The sequence below is a fragment of the Coenobita brevimanus genome, chromosome 53 (genome assembly GCF_032717465.1).
Source record: "Coenobita brevimanus isolate Jiangsu-jjx chromosome 53, ASM3271746v2, whole genome shotgun sequence".
NCBI classification, from domain to species: Eukaryota; Metazoa; Arthropoda; class Malacostraca; order Decapoda; family Coenobitidae; genus Coenobita; species Coenobita brevimanus.
Genome location: NC_137006.1, coordinates 2,483,185 through 2,509,563, shown reverse-complemented (window position 1 = coordinate 2,509,563; position 26,379 = coordinate 2,483,185). Strand labels below are relative to the sequence as shown.

Below are 26,379 nucleotides of genomic sequence, written 5' to 3'. Positions count from 1 at the left end.
CACTTTTCCGATATAAGATTTTTGAAGTGTTGAGTCTAATTAGTATTATGACAAATAGTATAATCATATGTTGTGATAGTCAAAAGAAGTCCATCTTTTACTGAAAGTAACCCAAAACTATAGGCCTAAAGTAGGTTTGTTTCGGTTGTATGGCAATCGAAATGATCATCACTCTGGAACTGCCTCATGCTGTATTCCAGATTATAGCGTCTTACTGATCTTGGTCCTTATTACTCCCTAGCAAAAGAAGAGGCTAATAAATTTTAAGTGAAGTTTGAATAAATCAAAAGGTAATTTAAACCTAGCGCCTCCAATGCCTTGTGGGTAGCATTCCCGTCTAGGTTCCAGAAGTCTCTAGCTAGAAGGAAAACGTCTTATTTTACTTTATAACATATTTCAAAACACAAATAGTTTATTATATGCAATTCACATGAAATAGAAGCATTGTGCAAGATAACAGATTCTTTTGTAGATGGAAGTTTAAAGAAATTTGAGTCACTTCTTAAATCCTCTGGGGACCTCCTATTTTTAAGTCTATAAACGGGAAAATTGGCAAGTAACATTGCTATGTCCCATAGTTTATATATAGGACCAGGAAATATTGCAAAAAGGCCAGAGAATAAGGCCTTGGGCAGACTGGTAAATGTAAACAAGCTTTTACAAGACTTTAGTGTCCCGTTTGGCCTGGTGGGACGAGAGGCAAATAATGGCGAGTGAGAGACGGAAAACCATAATTTGATATATTTTCTACACCTAGAGGCCGCCATAAACCGTGAGTTCTGGTCACAAACAATATTTCGGCCCCAGGCATGGAATTTTTTATAGTTGATGATGGGTTAGACGCCGAAGAAGCGAGAAATAAGGTAAACATGAGGGTGGTGGTGTCCAGGGGAGTAGCAGGGTGTTGGGAAATGCCGACCTAGCTGGACATTTAATACCACGTAGGGAGGATTCTAGGAAGGTGGAGCCACTCATGAGTATTTCCAGCCAGATTTCACCAAGGGACCGGCACTTTGAGAATCACAGCTACAGAATTTGTCCGGATGTAGTAGGGTGAGTCGCGGGTGACATTTACAGAAGGGGGGGGATTTTGGGCCCGATTTTTGGTAATAAGTTAAATGGGTCCGGGTTGACGTTACTGGGGAAAAGGTTGGGCCTGGGACGCTGTGGTATATCGTTATTCCTACCACGGGATTTCCTGCTGTACGTGTGGTGCTTGGGTTTGGGGGTGATTTTTTTTTTTTTATTTCATATCCAGTGACTAACATCATCAGTACCCACATTAGTCATCCGGGTGTTGAAAGACTGTAAATATATACTGTAAATGATATCCTTATACTGAGATGGATGAAAGGGATTGTTTGTAAGCTTTTTTTTTTTTTTTATGGAAAGCCTGAAGCTAGAGAAAGGTTCTGTGGTAACCGAAAAATACTAAATTCCACTATACCGCTGGGCTGAGAGGTTGCCCAGGTGTTGATCTTTTCAGGGTCTGTGAAATCTAGTGGTGTATTTTTTCTGCTCCAAAGTGGTTTTTAGTCAAGTCTGTCTGTCTGTCTGTCTGTCTGCTATGAATCTACCAGTAACCATATTCTGTAATCTCAGGAGTGGCCACAGACAAATTGCCTCCATGTCACCCAGCCTTCTGCTGTCGTGTGGAGTGGATTCTTACCAATTAAGAGAAATGTTTGAAGATTCAGGATTAATATGACATGCTGTTGTGTGAGGACTTGTATCAACACCTGTCTGTATCATGGGGAAATATATGGGGGAAGTGGAGGTTTTTCGAAATTTGATGTTTGGATTTGGAAGTACCGGTAGTATAGTAATAATAGCACTCTGGTCTATCCGGTCAAACAGATCCATCAGCTACAGGCAAACATTGGCCTCTGCACAGGTGTCCCTCACAATGACCCAATGTTTCCTTTACATTGGAATGTGTCTCACCACAAGGAGGCAGAGGGAAGAGTGTGGAGGTTTGATTTATGGATGAGTGCCACACTTGTGTCTCTTCACTCACTTAATAGGTGCTCCACAGTAGATTTGACATTTTCCTTTAATAAGGCTCCAACATGCTTACGTGTGTTAGCCTTGATCACCTAATGGTGGCTCTCATTGCTGCTCAGTCTCAGGCAGCCTCCTTATTTAGTCCCTTATCCCTGAGGTCACACTCAATGACCTCGTCCCTGGTCTTTTTTGGTCTGCCTCGCATCCCTGCTCCTGACATTCACACTTCTCACCTTCTGCACCCTGTTGCTGTCCTCCATCCTGTCAGCATGCCCAAACCATCTCAGTAGTAATGCTGCTACTACAATAATAAAGAAGGACAAAACAGGTGAACTTTGATATATGTAGCCTATGCATATTTTTTATTTATATCAGACTGTCTCAGGTACACAGTACTGTGTTAAGGAAAAGAAAGTGTGATATAAGGAGTGTGATAAGAACAGAGGTCTGCAGAAGTTTTGTTGTAATAAAGGTGGGGGGACTTACCATCCACCCACTTGATGTTGTGCTACTCTAAGGTGACTACCTTTTCCTCTTTCCTTCCATCCTCCTCTGTCTTTATTTCCTTCATTCTTTCCTCTTTCTTATGCCTACAGGTGACAAAACATTCCCTCTTCTGTCTTTTTTTTTTCCTTCCTTCTGCCTATGGGTGACTACACTGAATGACAAGCCAAATGGTTTCCAGTAGCTACATCAGGGAACCATTTACTATGTTGGGTGGTAACCATATAACCAGACTATGTAAGACCTACTGCATTCCCCAGGCATTTTATCTCTGCCACCGTCAGATCGTATTTATATCCCTGCGACATTGTTCTTTGTCTCACTGCAACCCACAAGTGTTATCAGCATAGTATTGTTCAGAGATCTCTACCTCCACTGCCTACTGTCACTCAAATTCCATATAACTACTGTTATTCCTCAGGTAAAGTTGTTTCACATCAGGCTGTTTGACCTTTACATAATTTCAGGTTGCTTTTAACTCACCATAAAGTTGTTTCAAAATTGAAATATAGTCTATTTCAATAACTAGTACTGTAGCTGTTGTTATTATTGTTATTATTATTATTATTATTATTATTATTATTAATATTATTATTATTATCATCCTTCTGCCCATGAGTGATTTTACACTCCCTCCTCAGTCTTTCTTTCCTTCATTCTTTCCTCTTCCTTCTGCCTATGGGTGACTACACTGAGTATCGAGCCAAATGGTTTCCTATACACCAGAAAACCAGTTACTACGGTGGGTGGTAACCACATACCGGTAACCAAATTATGGTGCCTGGTGGTGTAGTGGGTAATTGAGGCACTCCAGTTGGATTGAACCTGTGCAGGTTTCTAGCCAAGGGATGGTTGGAGTTTATTGCTTATGTAGGCTAATGCCACTCAGGAATGAGTGAGGCTGGTTACGGTACTCTCATCTTAAATGTCAGGACCAGCTTGCCTAGCCCTGGGCTTCTCTGCTCCTCATAGGTCAACACAGGATTAGTTGATGGATTATTATTATTATTATGATGATGATGATGATGATGATGATTATCATCATCATCATCATCATCTAACCTCTTTAATCATAAACTAGGATTGGTAATTTCTCTTCTCCAACAAAGCTGGAGGTATTCCAATTGCAACCTTACCCGTTACCATACTTTCAGATCTTTTCCTCATCAATCTTTATTCATGCAGTCTTTTATCTTGTCCATACCACTTCAGTTTGTCTTTCTTGATCCACCCACAACACCTCCATGCTAGTATTCTTATAGCTACAGTATAGTTAACTGTTGCTGACTTATCCTGTAACTCTTACCTTTATTCCTGCACTCAGGATTCCCATTTCAACTACCTGGTACTGGACTGGAATCTTTGACTTATGGTATGGCCTTCACTCATTGTTCTGCATCTCACACCCTGAACAGTGCTGAAGAGGGATGCCTTCATTCGATGGCACTGATATACGTGGGTGGCTCCACTGCCTGGTTAGCCTATACAAATGTTCCTTAGCTCGCTCCCTGTCCCCAGAAGGGAGGATACTGTAGTGGACTACATGAAAACGACAGCTTCAGTATGCAGTCCACTGGGTTCACATTCAGAAGAACTTCGGGTTGCACAATTGTTACCATACGACTACCACACCCAGAACAGTGTCACTCAGTGTCTTCTTCACTTCCAAGCCAGCCAATCTTTCAAAAGAACTTATAATGAGAGACGGTACCAAAGTCTTTAAACTGTCAGAGGGTTGGAAATCTCAGAACCTGCTCACCATATAGTACGAGGTATTTGTACGTAAGTTTGTGAGGAGTGTGCAGAGTTACACGGAAAGAGAGACAGAGAATTTAAAATGTAATGAAATAATAAAAGTGCAGCATGGGACTGAGGGTTTTGAAGTAATTTGTGTTGCAGGAGGAGGCTGATGGGTGAACCAGTGTTGCAGGCGGGCCATTCATCACCGGTGTGGGTGCAGCAAGCCAAGACCGACATCAACCAGTCCCCCACTGCTCTCTCCCCGCCCCCACCACCCACCACCCACCTCTGTCACTCGGGTCAGTATTGTATCGGTATTCTTCTCATTCTCACACAATCAGGGCTATTTTCTTATTAGCTTTAGATGCTTAATGATTCCTCTGACATTCCTTTTTCTTCGTCTTATTATTATTATTATTATTTGGCCATGTAGAGAGGATGGAGAACGAGAAACTAATAAGGAGAGTGTATGCGAGTAAGGTGGAAGGGGAAAGACGGATGGGGAGCGCGAGGATGAGGTGGAGGGATGGAGTGGAGAGGTATATGAGAGAGGGGGGTGTGAGCTGGGAGCAGGGCAATGAAATGGCGCTGGACAGGGCGACATGGAGGCAGTTTGTTTGTGACCACCCCTTACGGGATTGAGGCATCTGGGAATGTAGTGGGGGTGCTCACCATCCATTCACTCGATGTAGTGCTGCTTTGGGTGTCTGCCATTTCCTTTCATCCTTCCTCCCTCTTCCATCTTTTTTTCCTTCATTCTTTCCTCTTCCTTCTGCCTATGGGTGACTTTACACTCTCTCTTCTGTCTTTCTTTTCTTCACCCTTTCCTCTTCCTTCTGCCTATGGGTAAATCTACACTTAGTGACAAGCCAAATGGTTTCCTGTACACCATGACACCATTTACTATGCTAGGTGGGAACCATACTGTATAACCAAATTGTGGCACCTGGTGGTTTAGTGGGTAATTAAGGCGCTCCAATTGGATTGAGCCTGTGTAGGTTTAAATCCAAGGGGTGGTTGGGGCTTATTGCTCACATAACGCCACTCAGGGATGAGTGAGGCTGGTCACTCTCATTTTAAACGTCAGGACCAACTTGCCTTTCCCCGGGCTCCTACTCTCCTCGTGGGGTGGCATAGGATTGGATGATGGATGGATTATTATTATTACCACCCCTCACTGCTCTGTCTCCAACCCACCATTCACCTCCCACCTTTGTCCCTTAGGTCAGTACGAGTTCTCACCTTCACTCTTATCCCCATTTAGACCCTCTTCAGCTTAGACTCTGACATCTCTTCCTGTGCATCTTATTTTGCATATTATAGTACCCTCCAACTGTTCTCTCACCTCACCCCCGCCACCCATCGCCTGTTCTGTAGCTTGGCAGAGTTTAAGATGAAAGGAGTATAGTCAAAATGAAGTGCCGTGGAAAGGATGTAGAGCCATAGCATTGTTTTCTTTTGGCATTGACCTATGTGAAATAAGCAGCAAAAGGATGAATATCTGGGCCAGGTTAAGGTGAAAAAGAGCATAGTGTAACAGTGATGAGTAGTACAGTATTTGTGAACAGTGAATATTGAAAACTCTCAGTGTATTTCTCAGTTCTGGGTGCTGTTCTACCTAATGCTGCTTATCAGTAAATCAAGGCGTTTGTGTAATGTGTGAGAAAAAAAAAATCTTATTCACTTGCATGTGAGATAAGCAACAGTGGTGTCATCAAAGTGGCTTTGGTCATAGTGTTGAACAGGTGCACGGCTCTAGAACTCTCCCTTTACCTGGTAAGTTTTAAAGGAGTACCACACTCGTTTTAACTCCTAACTTGGCCCCAAATTGCCCTTTCTCCAGTTTGATTACTGAGCTCAGCTGTGACAGTACATTAGCACAAAAATACAGTATAATGCTAGTCGCAAATAAGTGCTGTGGAAAGGATGTGGAGCCATAGTATTGCCTTTTTCTGCCACTGAGCTCTGTGAAATAAGTTGCAAAATGATGAATATGTGGGTCAAGTTAAGGTAAAAGTTACAACTCAGCATTCAGGATGGAAAGGGCAATTCTAGGCCAAGGTAAGGTGAAAAGAGTACAGCTTTGTGACACTTGCTGGCCTTATAGCGAGAATATGGTAGCAGCAGTTACATTTGTTTTTATTTGAAAGGCAGTGGTTGTGCATACTTGTGTAAGTCTTATATTACCTGTTCATGGTAGTTGCTAGTGATATTGGGCACCATGATGTACCTTAAGTACCATCAGCAGTAGTACCAGTAGTAGTGGTAGTAATAGTAATAATAGAGTAGTAGTAGCAGTAGTTAACAGTATAGTAGTAGTAATAGTGGTGGTGGTGGTAGTAGTAGTAGTAGTAGTAGTGTTGTAATAATAGTAGTTCTAGTAATTATAGTACTTGGTGCCATGATGTAGCTAACACTGATTGTGTGCTACCAACAGGTAGATTGGCAGGCTTAACCCCTTTAGTCTGGTGATGCCTTTTCTGCTTCACTGTTACTGTTAGGAGAGTTTAGTCGCTTTGAGGAGACAGTGTGAACTGAATAGGTTTGCTGTAACCCTTCTTAGCTCATTCAGTATGAGAGGCCACGGATGAGGTGGAGGGATGGAGTGGAGAGGTATATAAGAGAGGGAGGTGTGAGCTGGGAGCAGGGCAGTGAAATGGCGAGGGACAGGGCAACATGGAGGCGATTTGTTTGTGGCCGCCCCGTACAGGATTAAGGCGTCTGGCATTAAATAGATAAATAGTATGTGAGGCTGTTCCTAAGTTAAATGAATTCATGTAGAGGAAGTAAGAATCCCTCCTTCTACTGCTGGTTATCTTAATGACATCAGGGGTGGCCACAACAGATCACCCCTGTGTCATGCTGCCCATTGTCATTTGTCTGTCCTCCCTCCAACACACATTCCCTCTCTCATATATGAATTTAGAAGTTTAAAATCACCTCCATGTTGTGCTGTCCATTGTCATTTAACTGCCCTCCCTCCAATTCACACTCCCATTCTCATGTATGGTTTTAAAAGTACATCATTGGACTGAAGGGGTTAATGCCCTAGTTCCCCCCTGTTGTCAGCCCAATTCAGGACATCACGTTTGAATTCAGGGTTTTCCTTTAATCCAGTCTACTGCAGAGCACAGATCATAGTTGTGTCCAAGTGATAAGTATGTGTAGTAGTCTTGGCACAGGTTTTGATTGTGTTTATGGTCATTTTACTCCAACTTGGTCTAAAACTGCCATCTCCCCATCTTGAATGTTGAGTTTTGACAATAGATTAACCCGAGACGTCCCGTTGACGTATGGATACGTTGCAACATTTTGCATTTGCCAGTCCCGACGACGTACTTACATCGTGCAATTGCAAGGTCCCTAATTTGCACAATTTTCAGTTTTCACGTGTGATTTTTCATACGTATACACGGGACACCTTCCTCTATTCCTCTACAAGATGTCAAGCAGGTACAATGCCTTGCACCGCATAACCTCCCCCCTCCCCCTCTCACGCCATTGTCTCGGCAATTCACCTGTTACCAGTGACTTGGCCAATAAAGACATTCAGGGCCAGAGTGATTCCCCAATCGATGACAATGTGGAGGACAAAGTTTACATAGCATTAGAGGAAGAAACAGTCAGAAATGATGATCAGGTAATGTGGCAAAAAAAGGTCAGGTATGGTGATGAGTTAGTGAGTGAAACAATGCTTATAATGCCTATATTACTGTTTGAAAACCAATATACTCTTGTCCTACATATAAATTCTTACCAAATAAATAAATAAATACTGTTTATGAGTGGTGTGAAATAGTTACCCTCCCATAGAACTCATTTTCTTTGGTGCCAGCCTGTTAGAAAATCCAGCAAGGTAAGGAGGTACTGCTACCTGGATCGCGTATTTTAAACCTCAGGTGAGCGATTTCTGTATGAATTTTCGATGTTTCTCACCAAAAGTGGAGGTTTGAGCCAAAAAAAAAAAAAGATCGGAAATACCTCGGGATTGAGGGGCGTCGGAGGTGCGAAATAGCTCAGGACGTGACGGGTTAACACTGAAATGTGGAGCTAGTCATGAAGAAGTGCTGTGGAAATGATGCAGGGCAGTAATATTGCCTTTTTCTGTCTTTGAATGACATGAAGTAAGCTGCAAAAGGACAAAACTCAAGACCTAGCAAAAGTTTAAAAAAGTATCGGCTTTATTTGAGCAGCAACTTTTTATTATTGTAGTTCACATGTGATAAGATGCTACAGGTGCTGAGACACCCTGTAATACGCTAGGTATTTTGGGGTGGGGAAAATATTTGAGGTTTTAATAGCTTACCGTACTAGCAAGTCTAAGGCGCCAACACTATGGTGTCATTTTTCTTTGTCACCACAGATTATCACGTACAGTATTGGACCTATTATCAGATATTTGTGGTTATTATTAATTAGATGTACCATACCTAGTTCAGAACAATTTGACACCTATTCATATCAGCAGCAACTTGTAGTTGCCTCTACAAGGCACACTGGTGATGGCGTGATTACATCCAGCTTCCATCAACTGATGTTTTTGTGTTCATTAGTTCGAATGAACCTTTACAACCCACACACCCAACAAAATTCCTTCAATTGAGTCAACAAAGTCATTATCATAATGCATTATTACACAATACCAGTATATCAGTACATATTGGCAATATCCATTTTATAATACCGTACAACCAGTCACCAGTTACTATATTTATTGTAGTGAGTGCTTTGTATCTAGTGACTGGGGTTCGTGAGGGTTGGCAAACTTGTTTCTACAGCTTGATCTTCGAGTGCTAAGACACAGGGTGAGTTTTGAGTGCATTTTTCTAGGAAAAAAATACGTGTTATCATACAGGAAATATGGTAGCTTAAAAAAAACAGCTCAAATTGAGAGCTATAAAAGTGTATAATGATTAAGTAAAGAATTAGAGGCACCCCATTGGAGACAGAAGAAAACAGTTTGAAGTGAGGGCTGTGTATTATGACAAGTAGAAATTTAGAGCCAGTAATTGAAGGGGTAGAATATGGTTGAAAACTGGTAGAGTACTGGGAGATGTGTGGGTGGGGTACAGTGAAGCAATAGTGTACAGTTAGAGCCAGATAAAGTTATCTGGACATCTTCTATCAAGGCCACACTGGATGGTGTAATGAGATACAGGATATACACTCAGATACTGAAGTCCATTGACATCCCTTGCTTCCTTTTCATGGCTGGATTTATAGGCATGAAAGAAATGTAGTGGAAAGGGTGTTTGTGTTATTGTGAAAATGTGAATAATTATATACACCTTGGGAGAAACATAGTGGACAAAGATCCATTTTATCACCCGCATATGAATGCTGTTATACCTCAGCCCAGTATACTGCCTTCAGGTGACTGACTCCACGTATGAAATAGAGACAGGACCGTGCTCTGTTGGGTTATGACTCCATAATACCTCTTGTGTTGTGGTTAATTTCTGCAATTGGTAATAACTTGTTCAGACTCTGATGGTACCGGGTAGTTATAGCAGTGGTGTAAAGTAAATGTGGTGATTTATTTATTTTGTTTTGTTATTGCTTTCTAATAAAGTTTCTCACTACTTGAGATAATCCTTTTGGCTTCAAGTGACTGGTGACTTCCTTTTCAGTATTTTTTTTTTCCTTGCTGCTTTCAGGTAGGTTTTGTACACCTTTGGAAAGCCCTCTTATACTGAAGGGGTTAATTAAGGCAATATCAGACTCTCTCAGTTTGAAAGTTTCCCTAAAGATTAAAGCAAGAAAAACATGTTATTGCGGAGGTTGAATGTTTTTACTTACATTTGGAGTGTTGTCTGTGTTGATATATTTCCTTTTGCAGAGAGAGAGGCAGGGTACACCGTAAAAATGTGGACAGGTGGACAGTTGAGGTATGATGATGATGATGATGATTTTTTTTCCTTTTGCAGAGGGAGAGGTGGGGTGCAGCAGTAAAAGTGTGGGGAGGTCTGGAGGTGAAGGTGGGTGCAGCAGTGTGAGTGTGGGTGGCGTCGGTGAGGGTGAGGGTGAGTGCTACCCCAGCCTGGCCCCGCCCCACCCCGGGGGTATGGATGACGTGCCACCCTCCGGTAGCAGCGGTGCCTTCTACCCCGGCCCACCACAGTCCTATGCCCCTCCCGATGGCTACTATGACTTGCTGGGTGGCTTGGGAGCTGCCAGTCCTACACAGTATGCCACCCCGGGCCCTGCTCTGCCACCCAGCCCACCAGCTACATCCAAAGTTGAGCCACCCACATATGTTGAATCCTCGCATCCCCCCCTGACGTATGGTGATGCAGGAGCTCCGATGGACTACAGCAGCAGCCCTGCCGGCCTTAGCTTTAGTGGAGCAGCCCCAGGTCCCTACGTGCCACCCCCAGATAACCCTGAACCTCCCCCTGCCTTCTCTCACTCAGTAACCAACCCATTGAGTTTACTTAGTGACGTGGCCCTCGGTGGTGATGCCAGTAGCAGCAGCAGCAGTAGCAGTGGCACAGTCAGCAGCAGTAGTAGCAGTAGCAGCAGTAGCAGTAGTAGCAGTGGAGGGTCTGGGTGTGAGAGTGAGGTGCGCAGGAAGAGAGTACATAGCTCCGGAGCCGAGGGCAGTCGTGGCAAGACACAGCGTGGCCGCCTGGACACCCGACGAGGCGGTTGGGGCCACATGGAAGATGATGACAGCGACGACGAGGACGAAGGAGGTGGAACCGTACGTGGAAGCCGGATAAAAGTGGATGATGGACCTACAGCACCAGATCTACAGCTGGACTGGGTGTCATCATCAGACTCTGACTCTGACACAGACTCCTGCATTGAGGTGGTGAGTGTGCAGCGTGGGGGACGCGGCGGACGAGCAGTGGCGGTGGTGGACCTGACCACCGAGAGTGACGACGAGGTGGTCCTCACCCGACCAGCAGCCCCGTCACCTCCACCCCCTGCGTCTCACCCCACCCTGCCGCCTCCCTCGTCTTCTGCCGGGTATCACGTCTCGTGGGTTCCGACCGCCCCGCACACTGTAGGAGCAGGGTCAGGAACGGGTACAGCTCCATGCCGAGGCCACCATCCCACTGAGCCCGGCCAGCCATCCTCCTGCTCGTGTCCTCGCCCTCCTGCTCTCGGCTCTATCGGTCTGAGTGCTAGTGGTGCGGCCGGAATGAGTATGGAGCATCATGGTGCCGGGTGCTATGGTGCCTGCGTCCACCCTCATCACTCAGCCCACCATCACCACCACCACCATCACCACCACACCCTCACTCCCACTCCAGGCCACCACCATCACCACCACCACTATTACTCCCCAGACTCACCCCTTTATTATTCTGCCCTGCCCGCCCACCCGCTGTTTCCCCCTTACCCTTCCACCACCACCCTCACCTCCACGTCAACCTACCCCACCCATCCCTCCCTCTCCCGCCTCAACCCCATCCACCAGCGCATCTGGCACAGCCAACAGCGCTATCAGGAGCTCCAGCGACGGTGCCTAGATCCTCGTCTCTCTGGCCCCCCGCACCCTCACGCCCCACCTGTCCCCCCTGCCCTGGCCCCGCGTCAGCCCCCCACCACACAGCCCCCCACCACATCTGCTGCCACCGCTGACCAGCCACCCCAGACCAGCACCCCATCCGCCCCAGCGCCAATGGACATCCAAGCTGCCCCAAGCACCGCCCACAGCACCCACGTACCCCCCGGCCCCGCCCCACCACACCTCCACCATCCCTTCTCCATCGATGTACTCATGCACACCTCTCACACGCACAGGTTAGTACTTTTTTTGTACTTATAAACCTTTAAAATAGGTTGATGTGGATGTAACTGAAAACATCAAGAGAAATGCTTTGAGATGGTTTGGTGTTGTAGAAAGAATAAGGAATGAGAAACTGCCTACAGGAATGTACATGAGTGAGGTACCCGGCTGGATTAAGCATGTGGGAGGCCCGGGGCCCGCTTGGAAGGGAGGCCCCCTTTCCAACTCCCCCAGTGGCATACACCACAGACTGGTAACCTAAATCCTAATATATAAATAGGACACTTTTAGTTAGGAAATACTGAACGGGGACTATTCATCCAATGCTGTAATATGTAATGCATAAACACGAAATGAAATGAACACAAGTTGCTCTGGTGGGAGGCCCCCTCTTGGTGGGTGGCCCAGGGCCCGGGCCCCTTGGGCCCCCCCCTTAATCCGGCGGTGGTGAGGTAGAGGAGCAGAGGAGGAAGGGGAAGATCAAGGATGAGATGGAGAGATGGAGTAGAGGAATATTTGAGAGAGGGATGTGAGAGTTGGAGGGAGGGCAGCCAAATGGCAGAGGGCAACATGAAGTGGAAGCAAGTTGTTTTTAGCCATCCCTTACAGGATTTAGGCATCTAGCAGTAGATAGATAAATAGACAGACATAAACTTGTACTGTCACTCGTGAGCAAATGTGAATTAATTCAACCATTCCCCTCTTTGGATGAGGAGTCTCTAGCCATGTGACAAGATGCACATGAACTTCTGCCTTGGGTGGTCATGTGTGTGTGTTATCATGTTACTGTACAGTACAGTATATATACTCAGACTCATTATCTAGAAGTAGATGGGATTGAATTAACCAGCCATACTCTAACACAGAATCTCATGAACCTTTATGTGTGATGGTATCTTATTTTTAGGGTTAATGCCATGATTCTTGAGTTAGCTAAGGTAAATTTCATATTCATTGATTGAGAGCACAGAATATCGTACTGCTATTAAAGATGCTGGTGATCGAAGAGTTAACTAAGATAGTATTCAGCCATTTGACTGCTAGAATTTGCCCCAGGTAAGCAAAATCTTACTGTGGTAGCTTGGGTGGTGGTAGTAGTAGTAGTAGCACAATAGTGATGGTAGCCTTAGGTCCATGTGTAACATGAACCTGTTGGACTACAAGCTAAAATTGCCCCTCTGACAGTCTACCATCCTCCTTTTAGGGAATAGGGAGGTAGTTGAGGGAGTTTAGTATATGGTAATCAGGCAGCTTAGCCAGCTGGTTTATCATTGCTACCACATTGTAGCTTGGGTTATTGTTGATCAGCCCCAGTCTGTCAGGCCAAGCAGACCAATCAACCACAGGCAAGCAGTCTCCCCTGCAGGGCTGTCAAAATTACTTAATGAATTCTTAGAGGACAGTTTTTTTTTTTTTTCCATGCGAGGAAGAAGGAACCAAAGGCCATGACCCGCAATAACAGTTCCCCCCAAGAGATATTTGCCTGAAGGGTAGGTACTGTATATGTGTTTTGATATGTGACATGTTTCCAGCGATGGCAGTGGTCTGTACGGGCACATGTATGGCGGTGGTGTTCCCCCTGCCCACATGCCTGTACCAGCAGTAGCACCAGCCACCATACCGGGGACAGGTCTGCACATCAACATTGGTGGTGGTTCACAGCTGCCCCTTGACCTGTCACTACCACCCACCCTCACGCCAGAGCTGCCACCACCACCCAGACTCACATACATACCACAGGTGATGTTATTGGCAATTTACTTATGTACAACCATGTGTATCTTTCCCTGATGTTTTTAATGTATGTAGTATATCAAAGCACATTTTTATTAATTCCATAGTAGGTGTTGCAGTGGTACTGACATCATAACCAGTATTTTGTGTAACAATTTTCTTTTCCTAAGATTTATTAAGTCTGTTGGATTACCAGTATCTTTGTGAAAGTAGGGTACTGCCTAGTAGCTCTTCATTGACTTATAAGTATACCGAGTACCTCTGTGTGAAGTTTTACATGATCACATATATAAAAACTTTCTTGGATATATCTTGAACCATTTTCATTATAAAGAAATACCCTATAAGTTCTATACCTATCCTGAGTTACAACTAACTCGTGTCATAGAGGTCCAAGTACCTGTGTAATTGTCTGGAGATCTCACCTCTAACAAGGAAGAGGAAATCTGAGCGTTCTTCAGTTTCGTCTGTGGTCCCTGGTGCTTGAGAGGGGCGCCCTCATGTGATGGCACCGATAAGATTGGGTGGGTCCCCTGACTAGATATACATATGTCCCTCAGCTCCCTCCCTATCCCCCTAATGGAGGATGGTGGACTGCAGGAGGGCAACTTAAGCCTGCAGTCCTCTGGGATCACATTTGAGTGAGGTTATAACCACAGCTACTGCCATCTTTGGTTCCTGATCAATAATATTTGTTCCGCAGTTGCCACTATTCCAGCGTGGGTCGGCATTCCCACGGCTGGAGGACTACATGAGGGTGGTGGATCATCGGCGTCTGCCTGTGGTGACTCGCGGCGCCACACAGAACACCATCGAGCGCAACACCTTCCCTCACAAGTACAAGAAAGTGCGTCTCAACCACAGTTTTCTTTATTTATCGTACCTTGAACCTTATAAGTCTGAGAGAGCTGGTCTTGCATGATGGAAAGTAAATGGCATTAGTCTGGGTTTATTGGCATTATGTGGAAGTGTTACTGCATGATTATTTCTAAGCATTTCAGTGACAATAAGAGACTGACTAAAAGAGTGTAGCATATATGACTGAGGTGGAGGGGTAGACTGAGCATGAGATGAAATGGAAGGATGGAGTGGAAATATGTAGTAGAAAAGAGGGTGTGAGTTGGAGGGAGGGCAGCCACATAGCAAAAGACTGGGCAGAATGGAGGTGATTTCAGGGTGACCACAAAGGTTCATGTTTGTTTTGACCGATGGTACTCTATTTTCAGATGAAGCGGGCAGATGTAAGTGAGGATGGACTTGAGAAATGTACCATCTGCCTGTCCGAGTTTGAGGAGGACGAGGATGTGCGTCGGCTGCCGTGCATGCACCTGTTCCATATAGAGTGTGTGGACCAGTGGCTGGCAACCAACAAACGCTGCCCTATATGTAGGGTGGATATTGAGGCCCATCTCACCAAGGACTACACTGCTACGTCGTCATGAACCCACTTCTCTAGTAAGACAGGAATATCTTGAGGGCCGACCTTACCCTTGTCCAGGCCCATACCACCCTCCCCTCTCCTTGACTTTGCCTTACCCCGTCCTTGATCTCCCCTGCCTTGTCCATGTCTTTTCATTGATCTGTACTCTTGACCTTCCTTTTCCCTGTCCTTGCTCCCACCTACCTTTTTTTCCCTACCATTCTAGACCTTTCCTTTCCTTTCTTGATTTTCAGTATCACCCTTCACCTCCCCTACCCTAGTTTTGATCTTCCCAACCCTGTCCTTGACCTACCTAGCCATGTCCTTCACCTTGCCAACTCTTCGTCTCAGTATCCATACCCTGCCCCAGCCTGGCCCAGATAAAAGGTTCCTATAGCTGGCAGACGGGATGTGGCTGCCAGATATTCCGCATGGCCAAGATTTCCCACTTACTAGAGGTAAAACTACAATGTTACGACAAAAGAAGACATCCGTACTGCAGACACTCCCGAAGAGAGAGATGTATTCAGCTTAAGCGCATTAATCGTGTAAGGCTAGAACTACGGTTGTATGATAAAAATAGCCACACCTGCTCATAGACATAGTGTTGGCGGAGAGTTGACGAGGAGTGGAATTGTGTTAGCCTCTCGGACAGCTAACCTTTCTATGTGTGTATATTTGCTGCGGAAATTGAGGCACATATGCAAATTGCTAAGCTTCCTGTTACAATATATAGATATATATAATTTTATACAGTGTGTCCTACTATTTTAAACCATCTACATATCTTCCATATCTTAGGCAGTCTTGGATTTTGTGTTGCATTGACATTGTAAAGACTTTCAAGTGTAAAAAAAGATTGTTGATAATTCTGCCAAAGTAGTAACTAGAGCTGCCCATGTGTTAATAGGAGATTACATGAACAAGCTGGCCCTGTATGATTTTGGCAGTAGTGCAATAAGGAACAAGAATGGAAGATGGCAATAGCGATGATGATCAAAGAGTGCATGTTGACAGAGGAACAGTACTAAACTATGCCATATTTAATGCATGTTTTAAAAAAAAAAGAAAAAAAAAAAAAGAGTGGGTTGTGAAAAGTGCAAAAAGCAAAAAAAGTGTTACCCCAGCCAAAACTCTTAACAAAACGGGTGTATTTGTACGAAGAGTATGGTGGTTGCCGACATAACAGGTTTAAGTATAGGACAGTCAGTTCTTGTTGTAAGATGCGTTTTGTTTGTCTTGTTCATTTTTTATTTATTTATTTATTTTTCTGAAGTGTATGGTAAGTTACAGAAAAATTTCCTGTCAAAGTTCCATTGGTACATATAAAGTTGATTGGTCACTTTCCTTCACTTTGTAGAATCAGTTGTACCAAGATAAAAAAAAAAAAAAAAAAAAAATGATATTTGGAACACATCTGCAGCTTACAAAGAGGACTGACTGTTGATGACGTATGCTTTGGTGGAGCAAAGTTGAGTGAATCGCAGACAGGAGGTTGGAGAAATAGAAAAAGGTAGCGGAAACAGGAGAATGTAGCACAGTTAATGAACGTCTCAGCTCTACACCCCATGATGACTGAGTCGTGCTTGTAAATAGTTGGAAGTGTCTTGCCAGAGGGTCAGGATGCATCGCCCCCTATGGGAGCCCAAGCTGAGAGACATTTCCAGCGGTGTCTGTCCTACAGTTCGCTGCCCAAGAACTCTGTGGGTTGCTGCATTCACTCACCCCACAAACTCAGGTATGGTGCAGAGGAGGACTGCTGACTGTGGATTTATATATTTCGTTGCTGCCGCCACGGGGACTTTGAGCGTGTGTGTCTGTGGCCAGCACTGTCAAGTTCTGGTGTAGTGTATTTCATGACGGGATGGTTGAATGTGATACACTTTTAGGATTTATGGCAAACACCTTATTTTATTATGATATATTGTAGGGTTTCCTTTACCTTCCCCATCTTCCTTCCCAACCAAAATTCCTTTCCCCTAACCTTCCCTTCCTTTCCTTCACCCTTCACGACCTTAACGCCATCAGCTTTAGTACACCATTTCTGTTTTATTCTTACTGTCTCCAGATGATTTGTTCAAACAGGAAGTGTTCAGTACAGCCATCATTAACCCCTTCATTACTTGGGGGTTCTCCTTATGTGAAAACAAATCATTGGTAGTAGTGAGAAATAGATTAACAAGATATTGCACTGAAGGGCTTAACTGCTGAAGGGTGAGAGAAGCTTAGCTCTTTCTGTTGACATTTAACCTCACATGCTTTCGTCTTTGTGATATTTAGACTTCACTTCCTCTAATTTTAGTGACCACCAGCAAAACAGTTTGCATTTGTATTTGACTATTTAATATTATGTAAAACTTTTGAGTTGTAGGTCTGTACTGTTTACTGTGTGATGTATTCAACCCTCAAGATTGCCGCTTCTTACTTTTAACTCGGTGACTCCATGTTGTACCTGTTTACAGTTTAGTGCCTCTTTGTTTTCTCTTTGGGCTTCTCAACACTGGCCAAACGTGGACATATTCTGATGCAGATTTGTCCAGTTGGATAGGTCTGAATGAAAATCAAAAGAACACCTCATTTCACCAAGCTGTCTCACTTTTTTAACTTACATTATACAAGCAATCCATCAGTTTTTCATTGCAATTCACCCTCTCATTCACTGTTACTTTGGCTACTTCATACAAACAGTCCACCTTGCTTTCACTATACAGTAATGCAGCTTCTTTCAAATGCCAACACACATTCCTCATACACCACACTTTCACAACACAGACAATCCTTTAATATAACCTTAACAAAAGATCTCTGAAAGTGCCCTTCTGAAGTGGTTGGTTTATTGCACTCCACTGGGTTCATATCTAAATGATCCTTGGGCAAGAAGAAGAGGAGGAGGAGGAGGAGGAAGAAGAAGAAAAAGAGGAGGAGGCAGAAGAAGAAGAAAGCAATGACAACAACCACCCTCATTTATCAGGCCATGTCCCGGTGAAGTTGGATGTTCCTCTTCCAACTTTTATTCCAGTCCGCACAATCAGAAATATTTGTATCAGAATATGACCGATGAAGGCTTTAGTGTGAAGGAGTCCTTATTTTGTTTACTGTGTAGCTGTAATGTGAGGGACTGGCCAACTTTGTCACTTTGTTTGTACAGTTTGTGTTAAAGTTGTTTATTTGGTTGCTGATGAATTAACACCCTGTCATCCAGTAAGTTTGCATATGAATCCACATGAAGTTATTATGAGGTCAGGAATGATGTGCATGTCTTGCTTAACCCATTATTATTATTATTATTATTTTTTATTATTATTTTTTTTTTAATGCAACTTTCTAATAACTTTATCCAACTTTTTGTGGTAGAGAGGTTAGAGATAACCTTCATTTACCCCTTCACAACAAGAGGTCTCTTATAGCTTAATAAAGCAGTGTAGAGGCAGCAAAAGTAAGTTACATATGTCAATAAAATGAGGATCCTACACATGGTTGTGGTGCTGTGCACCGTGGGTGGAGTAGCTGTGACATTCATCCAGGAACCAAACCTCCTCATATATTCCTGCACTTTGACATTGGAAAGGATCCAGGTTTGACCCTGGGGAGGTGCCGTCTACCACAAGGGGACACTGGACCCCTACACACTGTGCACTGTATTGGTATATACTGTACTATACCTTTAGGACTGTCCCACAGAAGCAGTTACATATGTATGGTTGATGGATCTGCTTGCCCAGACAGACCATGGTTAAGCAGTAACAACAACCATTTTGAAGGGGTTAAAACTCTGTCACTACTTAACACTTTGGCCAGCCAATGACGTTATTTGTCATCCAAAAAACTCAAGTAAGCTAGCTAATGACGTTATTAACGTCATCAAAGTAAAACATTTACGGTGTTAGTAATAGTTATGTTGGTCGTTTTCTCATTATTTTATTCGTATGTTATTGTAGAACAAACGTTTGCAAACAAAGAGAGACCCAAATGAATAAAATAACACAAAATATAACATCGAAAATAAAGAAAGAGTATAAACATTTACGCAAACTGCCCACATATCTTCGCATGTTGTACATTCCATTATAGCATTGGTAATGCAGGTATCCTATCCTATCCTTGTGTGTTTATATATATAATATATATATAAATGCATGTGTCCTTATAGAAAAATTAATTGCGAACAGTTGATACTAAAATAAATGTAGCACAAAAAAATAAGATCAGAAATAAGAAAAGAGTATAAACAATTGCGAGTAACTACGCATTGTCTTGCAACCCCTGGCTGACCTCTGGGTGTAGTGGGACGCATGCATGCGGCTGGCCAAGGTGTTAATAAGATGGTTGGTGTTTTCTCACAAATCAACATACCAGTTGTTTGGATGAATTTTGAGTTATTTTGTAACGCATCTTGGATTTACGAGGACTTCCTGTGCTTGTGTGTGGGAGTCACTCTTTTTGATTTACCTGACCTTTTGTTATGCAGGTGTTCATCTTTCAAAGACAAAGTGACAAAGTTGGCAGGTGTCTGTGGGCTGTGCTCTCTTGGGCTTTGGAGACTTCCTTGTGTATCTCTTGTACCTGTTTGCTTTTGTTTTTGGCACATTTAAAATTCCCTTGTACTGTACGTTCTTTATGCGGACTTATCCTGTGTCTGTTTCCAAAGCTGTGGATGACGTAAGAAAATATTAAGACTTTTAATTTTTTAAGGACACACTGATTTGATTCTACGATGAGAATTTTTTGTTCACCCGAGTGGAATACCAGTCAGAAGGTTTTAAACTCTTAGAGTTAAGCCCATAGATTTTTTTTTTTTTTTTTTAGGAAGAAGGAACCAAAGGCCAGGAGCCCACAAATTGTTCCCCCAGAGAAAAAACAAAAAGAAGAGAGAGAGCCAAATTCAAGATCCCTCGTATAATAAAAACTAGTCTTAATTTTGCCTGAATAAAATACCAGTGTGTATCCATGTCACTGAAGGAGATGTGATATGCAGTGTATACTGCTGAGGAAGATTCATTAGGAGCCTCATACCTGCTTGATAATGGTGACATACTTCTTATTTCATCCTTGGTGTCTCAAGATGTTTTTATTAAGTTTAGAGGGAGAGATTTTAAACTGGAGGGGTTAAATATGGCCTTCATTAACCCCATCACCACTGAATTCCTCTTGTCTGAATGAAAAGGATCATAAGTTACCGAGAATTAATTAAAAGAGGACGTATAAAAATGATCGCAAGGTGTCAGAAATAAGTGAAGGCTTAGCCTAATCTGATTGAAGTAGTCAAGCCCAAGGGAGCACAAGGCCACTACTAAGGGTTTCCACTTTTCCTTTGTTTATCTGTGTGAGTCAGGGCTGCTGCGATAATCAGGAAGTTAGCTTTAGATTTACCTCATCTTACGGTTTTATTTATGTTTTTTTCCCTCCCCGCTGTTTGTCCACTGCACTTTATGATTTAGTGACCTCATGACAATCCACACTTGGGGCTGTGTTGTCATGGATTTACAAAGCTCATGACCACCTCTTCCTGATTCATTTCTACATATAACACATGCACCACTTCAGCCTGGGTGTGTATTTCTTATGCCATTCTTCCTCTCCCCTGATTATTCTTTTTCAGCTTAGGATAAACTTTTGGAAATGGAGGGGATAGATTCAACCTTCACTAACCCCTTCATAACCAGGGGGCTCTCGATGGAAATAAAATTGTTGGTAAGGAGCAAGAATTAACTAATAACTGTCATCCAATTTATTAATAGTTTTATATATACTATTTCTGGAAGCTGTCTCACAGATAAAAAGACACAAAATAGATAACATACCAGATAATATTGATGTGTAATAAGGATACAAAATTGCTAAGGAAGAAGGGAGAGAGACCTTTGTAAATCCCTGACTATGTGCCGTGTAATCTTATGGAGAAAAGGTCACACCTAAACTTGACATCACAGACTGTTGCTTGATGATTGATTTTCTGGTGTTTCTCGTTCTTTGGGACTGTGTTAAATGAGTTTTGTTTTATATAAGTATATATGCAGGTATGGTTTGTGTGTGTGTGTGTGTGTGTGTGTGTCTGTTTCTGTGTGTGTGTGTGTGTGTGTGTGTGTGTGTATGTGCATTTGTATGTGTATGTGTAGAAGTCCAGTGTTAAAAATCTGTTGACTTTGTTGATGTATTGGTTTAGTTAATTATTTCTACTTCCAGGTAATATTTTAGATTTTTGGAGCATGTAAAGATTTCCATTTGAGGGGCAGTTGGGGTTACTTCCTCACCTAATGCCTCTTAGGTACGGTAAGTGAGGCTGGTCACCCTTGCCTTAAAGGCCAGCCAGGACTGAGTAGCTTAGCCCTGGGCCCCTATGCTCCTATTTGTATGGAGAAGACGGATTGGATGATGATGATGATGACTATGATAATGACATTGATGATGATGATGACGATGACAACGATGGTGATGATTATGGTGGTGGTGATGGTGATGGTGATGACAATGATGATTATGATGATGATGACAATGACAACATGTTGTGTTGAAGAAGTTAATGTGCCCTTCATATTTACCATGCAGTATAAGAAAAAAAATCTCATTGGGTGAATAAATTTATTTGGAGACAGCTTGAGTAAATATAACCCTTTTAATCTATCTATCTATCTACAGTATTATAGCTAGACCCCCACAACCTCATAAGGAGTGGTTGCCTGTCTTTGAATTAGTTACTTTACGGTGAGAGGCACTAACCCTTTGCCAACCCATATATTGACACATAGGAAACACGTATGGGTTGGTGTTATGGTTACCACCTGGCTTTATAGATGGTTTCTTGGCTCTATTTTCTGCCTTTGCTTCCTCCAGATAGTTCTCTGCAGCTGAAAAGAGATTTTTGGAACTTGAGAGTTTAGGTACAGCTGTCTTTAACCTCTTCTTTGCTGGAGGGTGATCTTAATGTGAATGTGGCAGTGGTCTCTGTCATTATGCTGTCTTGATTGTTTTTATTATAATCTTAACATGAATAAATTAATCTGATGGTAGCGTAGTTACAACAGAAAGTACACTACCATACTGAAGGGTTAGTAAGGGATGATTAACTCTTTGAGCCCAGGGGTGTCTTTTTCATCGTGCCATTCGTTTCATTTCGTTTATAAAGGCTCCACCATGTGTGTGTCGGCCTTGGTCACCCATTGGTGGCCCTCCCTACTGCTTGATCTCTGGCAGCCTCCCTATTGAGTTCCTTGTCCCTGAGGTTATACTGTATGACCATCCCAGGTCTCTTTTTGGTCTACCACTTGCAACCATACCCCCAAGATTCACACTTCTCACTTTCTGCACCCAGTTGTCATCCCCCATCCTCTCCACATGTCCACACCAGCTCAACCTGCCCCTGCTTATCACAACACCAGTACACTGCAGTCCCATCCTTTCTTTCAACTCTTCCATTGTAGACTAGTCCCCCACCCACATCCCCCCATCCCCTCAGGCTCGCATTCAACAACACCACACATCAACCTAATCATTGTCACTTCCATACGTTTGAGCCTGAGAATATCCTCTTCCTTTACTGCCCAGGCCTCATTATCATACAGCATTACACTTCTAATACATGCCACATACAAAGATCCTATAGCACAGAGGGAGAACCCTCTCATTGTAAGGAGAGGCAGCAGTTCTCTGAACTTCTTCCAACCACTCCTCATTCTAGCCACAGGGCTAGCTCCAGCCCCACCTCCAGCACATAACAATGTCTGCCGTTACCTGGTGATTTTATTCTGTCAAGAGTAGACTTAAATGGAGGGGTTATATATATACTAAATAAATTCTTTCTCTATGAGAGACCTTTCTGAACTTCATTAAAATTATCTGGTAGCAGGAAGATTACATTATGGCCATCACTGGGATTGAAGTGGTTAAGGGACAATCATTTTTGACATAAGGGAGAATGGGGTTTATATGTCTACCTGTTACATTTTAACAATTAGAATGCCCTTATGGAATGGTACTATACTTAACATTCAGGATTCCGTGACTCGGCTGAATAAAATTGTCTGATGAGCTGGGCAAGAACGATAAAATTGTATTGACGATGAAAGGGCTTTTGGTGACTCAGGCTCCTGTGATTCACTTTCATGTAGATGTAGGCTAATAGTCTGGAATTAATTGGAATATTTAGAACAAGAGCAAATGCAGTAAGTAAGAGATTTAATAACATGAGATTATGCCTTGTGTTTGGCCAGTACTTAAAAAATCATTTGTAAAATTTGTCTAAGTGTTGGCAGAATCATAAATATCAGTTCTAAGCACCAATTCATCTTCATAAACTTGAGTCTTCGGTCGAAATTATGGGAGTTGTACCCGCAGAGATGGAAAATGTGTTATAACTTTTTATAATGTTCAGGAATATTTGGATTCTCTTCTGGCAGGTGTATAACTTGCATCATGGTATTTCCCTAGCTGTGTTTGATAATTTGAAGAAATTGCCTTCTTGTTTATATACAGTATTAATGGTTGCTAAAAATCTTGTCTGGTAGGGATAGTATCCTCCCAGCTTCCCCAAGTTTTGAATGTTACTTTTCAGAATAGGAAAAAATTCATAGACCCTTGGAGAGTTCAGAAAATGCCCAGGCCCCAACCAAGTGGGCAGCTTCGTATGGCCGTGTGCAGGGACGTACTGTCCTCTGCGTCTTGTAACATGATTAGTGTATCTATTTTTAATTTATGTAAATCCCGTCCCTGGAGGAAGCAACAATAAGACATAGTTAAATGGCAACCTCAAACTATAAGGATCAATTTAGAAGGTGAATGGAGATTTAATTTTCAATCCATTTTTGTTACCTGATGAACCTTTCCCCAAATCTGGATAAGATTGTGGTTCTAGGAAGAGTTTAATTTAAAAGGGGTGTACGAATGAAGGTTGTCAGCAAGTATTGTCTGTGAACATCATTCTCATTTGTGTCAGATAATATGTTTAGTTTGCTGGGTCACCATATTCCATCATATGCTGCTGTCAACCCCTTCATTATGAGAAGTATCCATAAGCTTAGTAAGAAGGTGAATGGAGATATATTTTTCAAACCCATTTTGTTACCTGATAAGCCTTTCCCTAAGTCTGGATAAGAGTGTGGTTCTAGGAAGAGATAAATTTAAAAGGGGTCTGCACGCCATGGGGGTTACGATAATATTCTTTAATTATATCGATGTGTGATCCCATTAATGTTTTCATACGGATGACATTTTCAGTGATTCCTCCTTTTTACAGACAATTTCATTCAGCTCAGGAGATACATTTATTTATTTATTTATTTATTTATTTATTTATTTTTTAAACAGGAGGAGTTAGATATAGCCTTCATTAACACCCTCACCCCCAACACTTACTCCCAGGCACAATGTAATCCTCAATAAGTAACAAGAGGGATAAATGTATATGTATCGGGTTCAAGGGACATTATGACTTTGTACATGGACACTTGTACTTTTGTGAGTGGTTATTACTGGTATGTGTGGATTCCAAATGATGCGTTTAGGGTACTGGTAAACTGTACATTGGTTCCAGTAGCCTCTTGCAAACTGGTAATTCTTCAGGGTATACATGGGTTTCAGTATTACATTTTGGACTGCGTTTCTTTGTGGTATACCTCAGTTTTGGTATCCCATCTCATACTGGTGTTTCTCTGTGGTATACCTATGTTTCAGTATCCCATTTCAGACTGGTAATTCGCCATGGTATACACTGGTTCCAGTATCCCTGTTTGGGCTGTTTCTTTTTGGTATACCTCAGTTTTAGTATCCCATTTCAGACTGATATTTCATCATGGTATCAGTCAGTTTCAGACAGATATGCATCAATTTTAGCATCCCATTTTAGACTGGTATTTCTTCATGGTATATATGCATCAATTGGGCATACCATTTCAAACTGGTATTTCTCTTGAGCATGCCACACTTGGATTCAATTTAGTGGTGGCATTAGAGACTGTGTTATCTCTTGGTTATGAGGCGTCCTTCGGCCACCTCTTCCTTACCAGTTTATTTCTACTCTTTGCGTGTTGGGAAATGCAATACCGACATAGGCAAAACATCAGTATTTAGCAACCCTATGTCGGTGTTTCATTTTCCAGCGATGTAGGTGAAACGTCAGTACACAGCAGCCCCATATGTGTTTCATTTCATAGCAATATGGGCAAAACATTAGTACATAGCAGTCCCATATCAGTATTTCATTTTCCAACAGTGTGTGTGAGACATCAGTACATATGAAAAGCTGCAAATTAACTTAAAAGAAAATACAGAGGTGTTGTTCATCATCATCATCATCATCATCATCATCATCATCACCACTTTCTTCCCTACCGTTAACCCTTTCAGTCTAGGTGATGTTCTTTGTAGTCATTTCTTGCCACTACCAGACTAATATATTCAGCTCTGGACTCGTGTCTTATATCGGAGGGCATGATTAAGGCTGCATCTAACCCTTACTGTTGAGAAAGTCTCCCCTAAGCTGAATAAGTTTGTCAGCAGATAGAAAAATGCATTCAGGTGGTTTGGCCATGTGGAGAGCATGGAGATTGGGAGACTAACAGGGAGAATGTGTGTGAGTGCGATGGAAAGGGGGAGAGGGAAGGGAAGACCAAGAATGAGATGGAGGGATGGAGTGAAGAGGTACATGAAAAGGGTGTATGAGTTGGGGGAGGGCAGTGTAATGGCAGGGGACAGGGCAATGGGGAGGGGATTTGTTTGTGGCCATCCCTTACTGGATTAAGTTGTCTGGCTATAGATAGAAAGATAGCCAAAAAATATACGAAAAAAATCCGTGGGTTGAATTTGTTAGGATGGGGTGAGGTAGGGTCCAGCAATTAGGGAAAGTATGAAAGAGAGACCGATCAAGAGCATGTCCAGTTAAATGGGCCAGATACTCTTCCCTGCATTAATGAAATATAAAATGAACCACATAGGAAGTTTTGCTAGGGAGCTTCCTTTGTCTGTGTGGGTGACCTAGAGATTAAACATGGGATGTCATAGCAGAGGGATGAAATCATGAATGGAGTCATTTTCTTGTGAGCTTAGGTGGCAGTTTAGCTCCTCATCCTTTTCAGTATAGCTATACTTCATACCACACCATAACCCCTTTACGGAGTGGACATTTTCTTTTCTGTTCTGTCCAGGCAATTTTATTTGGCATGGAGGAAAACTTTGGACTAGATGGGTTAGATGTAGCCTTAATCAACTCCAGCTCTGGATCCTTACTAAGTTGAAGCAAATTGTCTGG

General features: G+C 42.8%; 1 protein-coding gene across 1 annotated transcript; it reads left to right on the top strand.

Annotated features, from left to right (window-relative positions):
* Positions 1-696: 696 nt before the first annotated feature.
* Positions 697-15,162, top strand: LOC145400644 (uncharacterized). Its single transcript, XM_080273080.1, has 6 exons — positions 697-772; positions 4,408-4,547; positions 10,176-12,000; positions 13,519-13,726; positions 14,424-14,567; positions 14,947-15,162. Exons 2-6 carry the CDS (start codon positions 4,418-4,420, stop codon positions 15,160-15,162), a joined length of 2,523 nt encoding a protein of 840 aa, XP_080129206.1. The 5' UTR covers positions 697-772; positions 4,408-4,417.
* Positions 15,163-26,379: the final 11,217 nt, after the last annotated feature.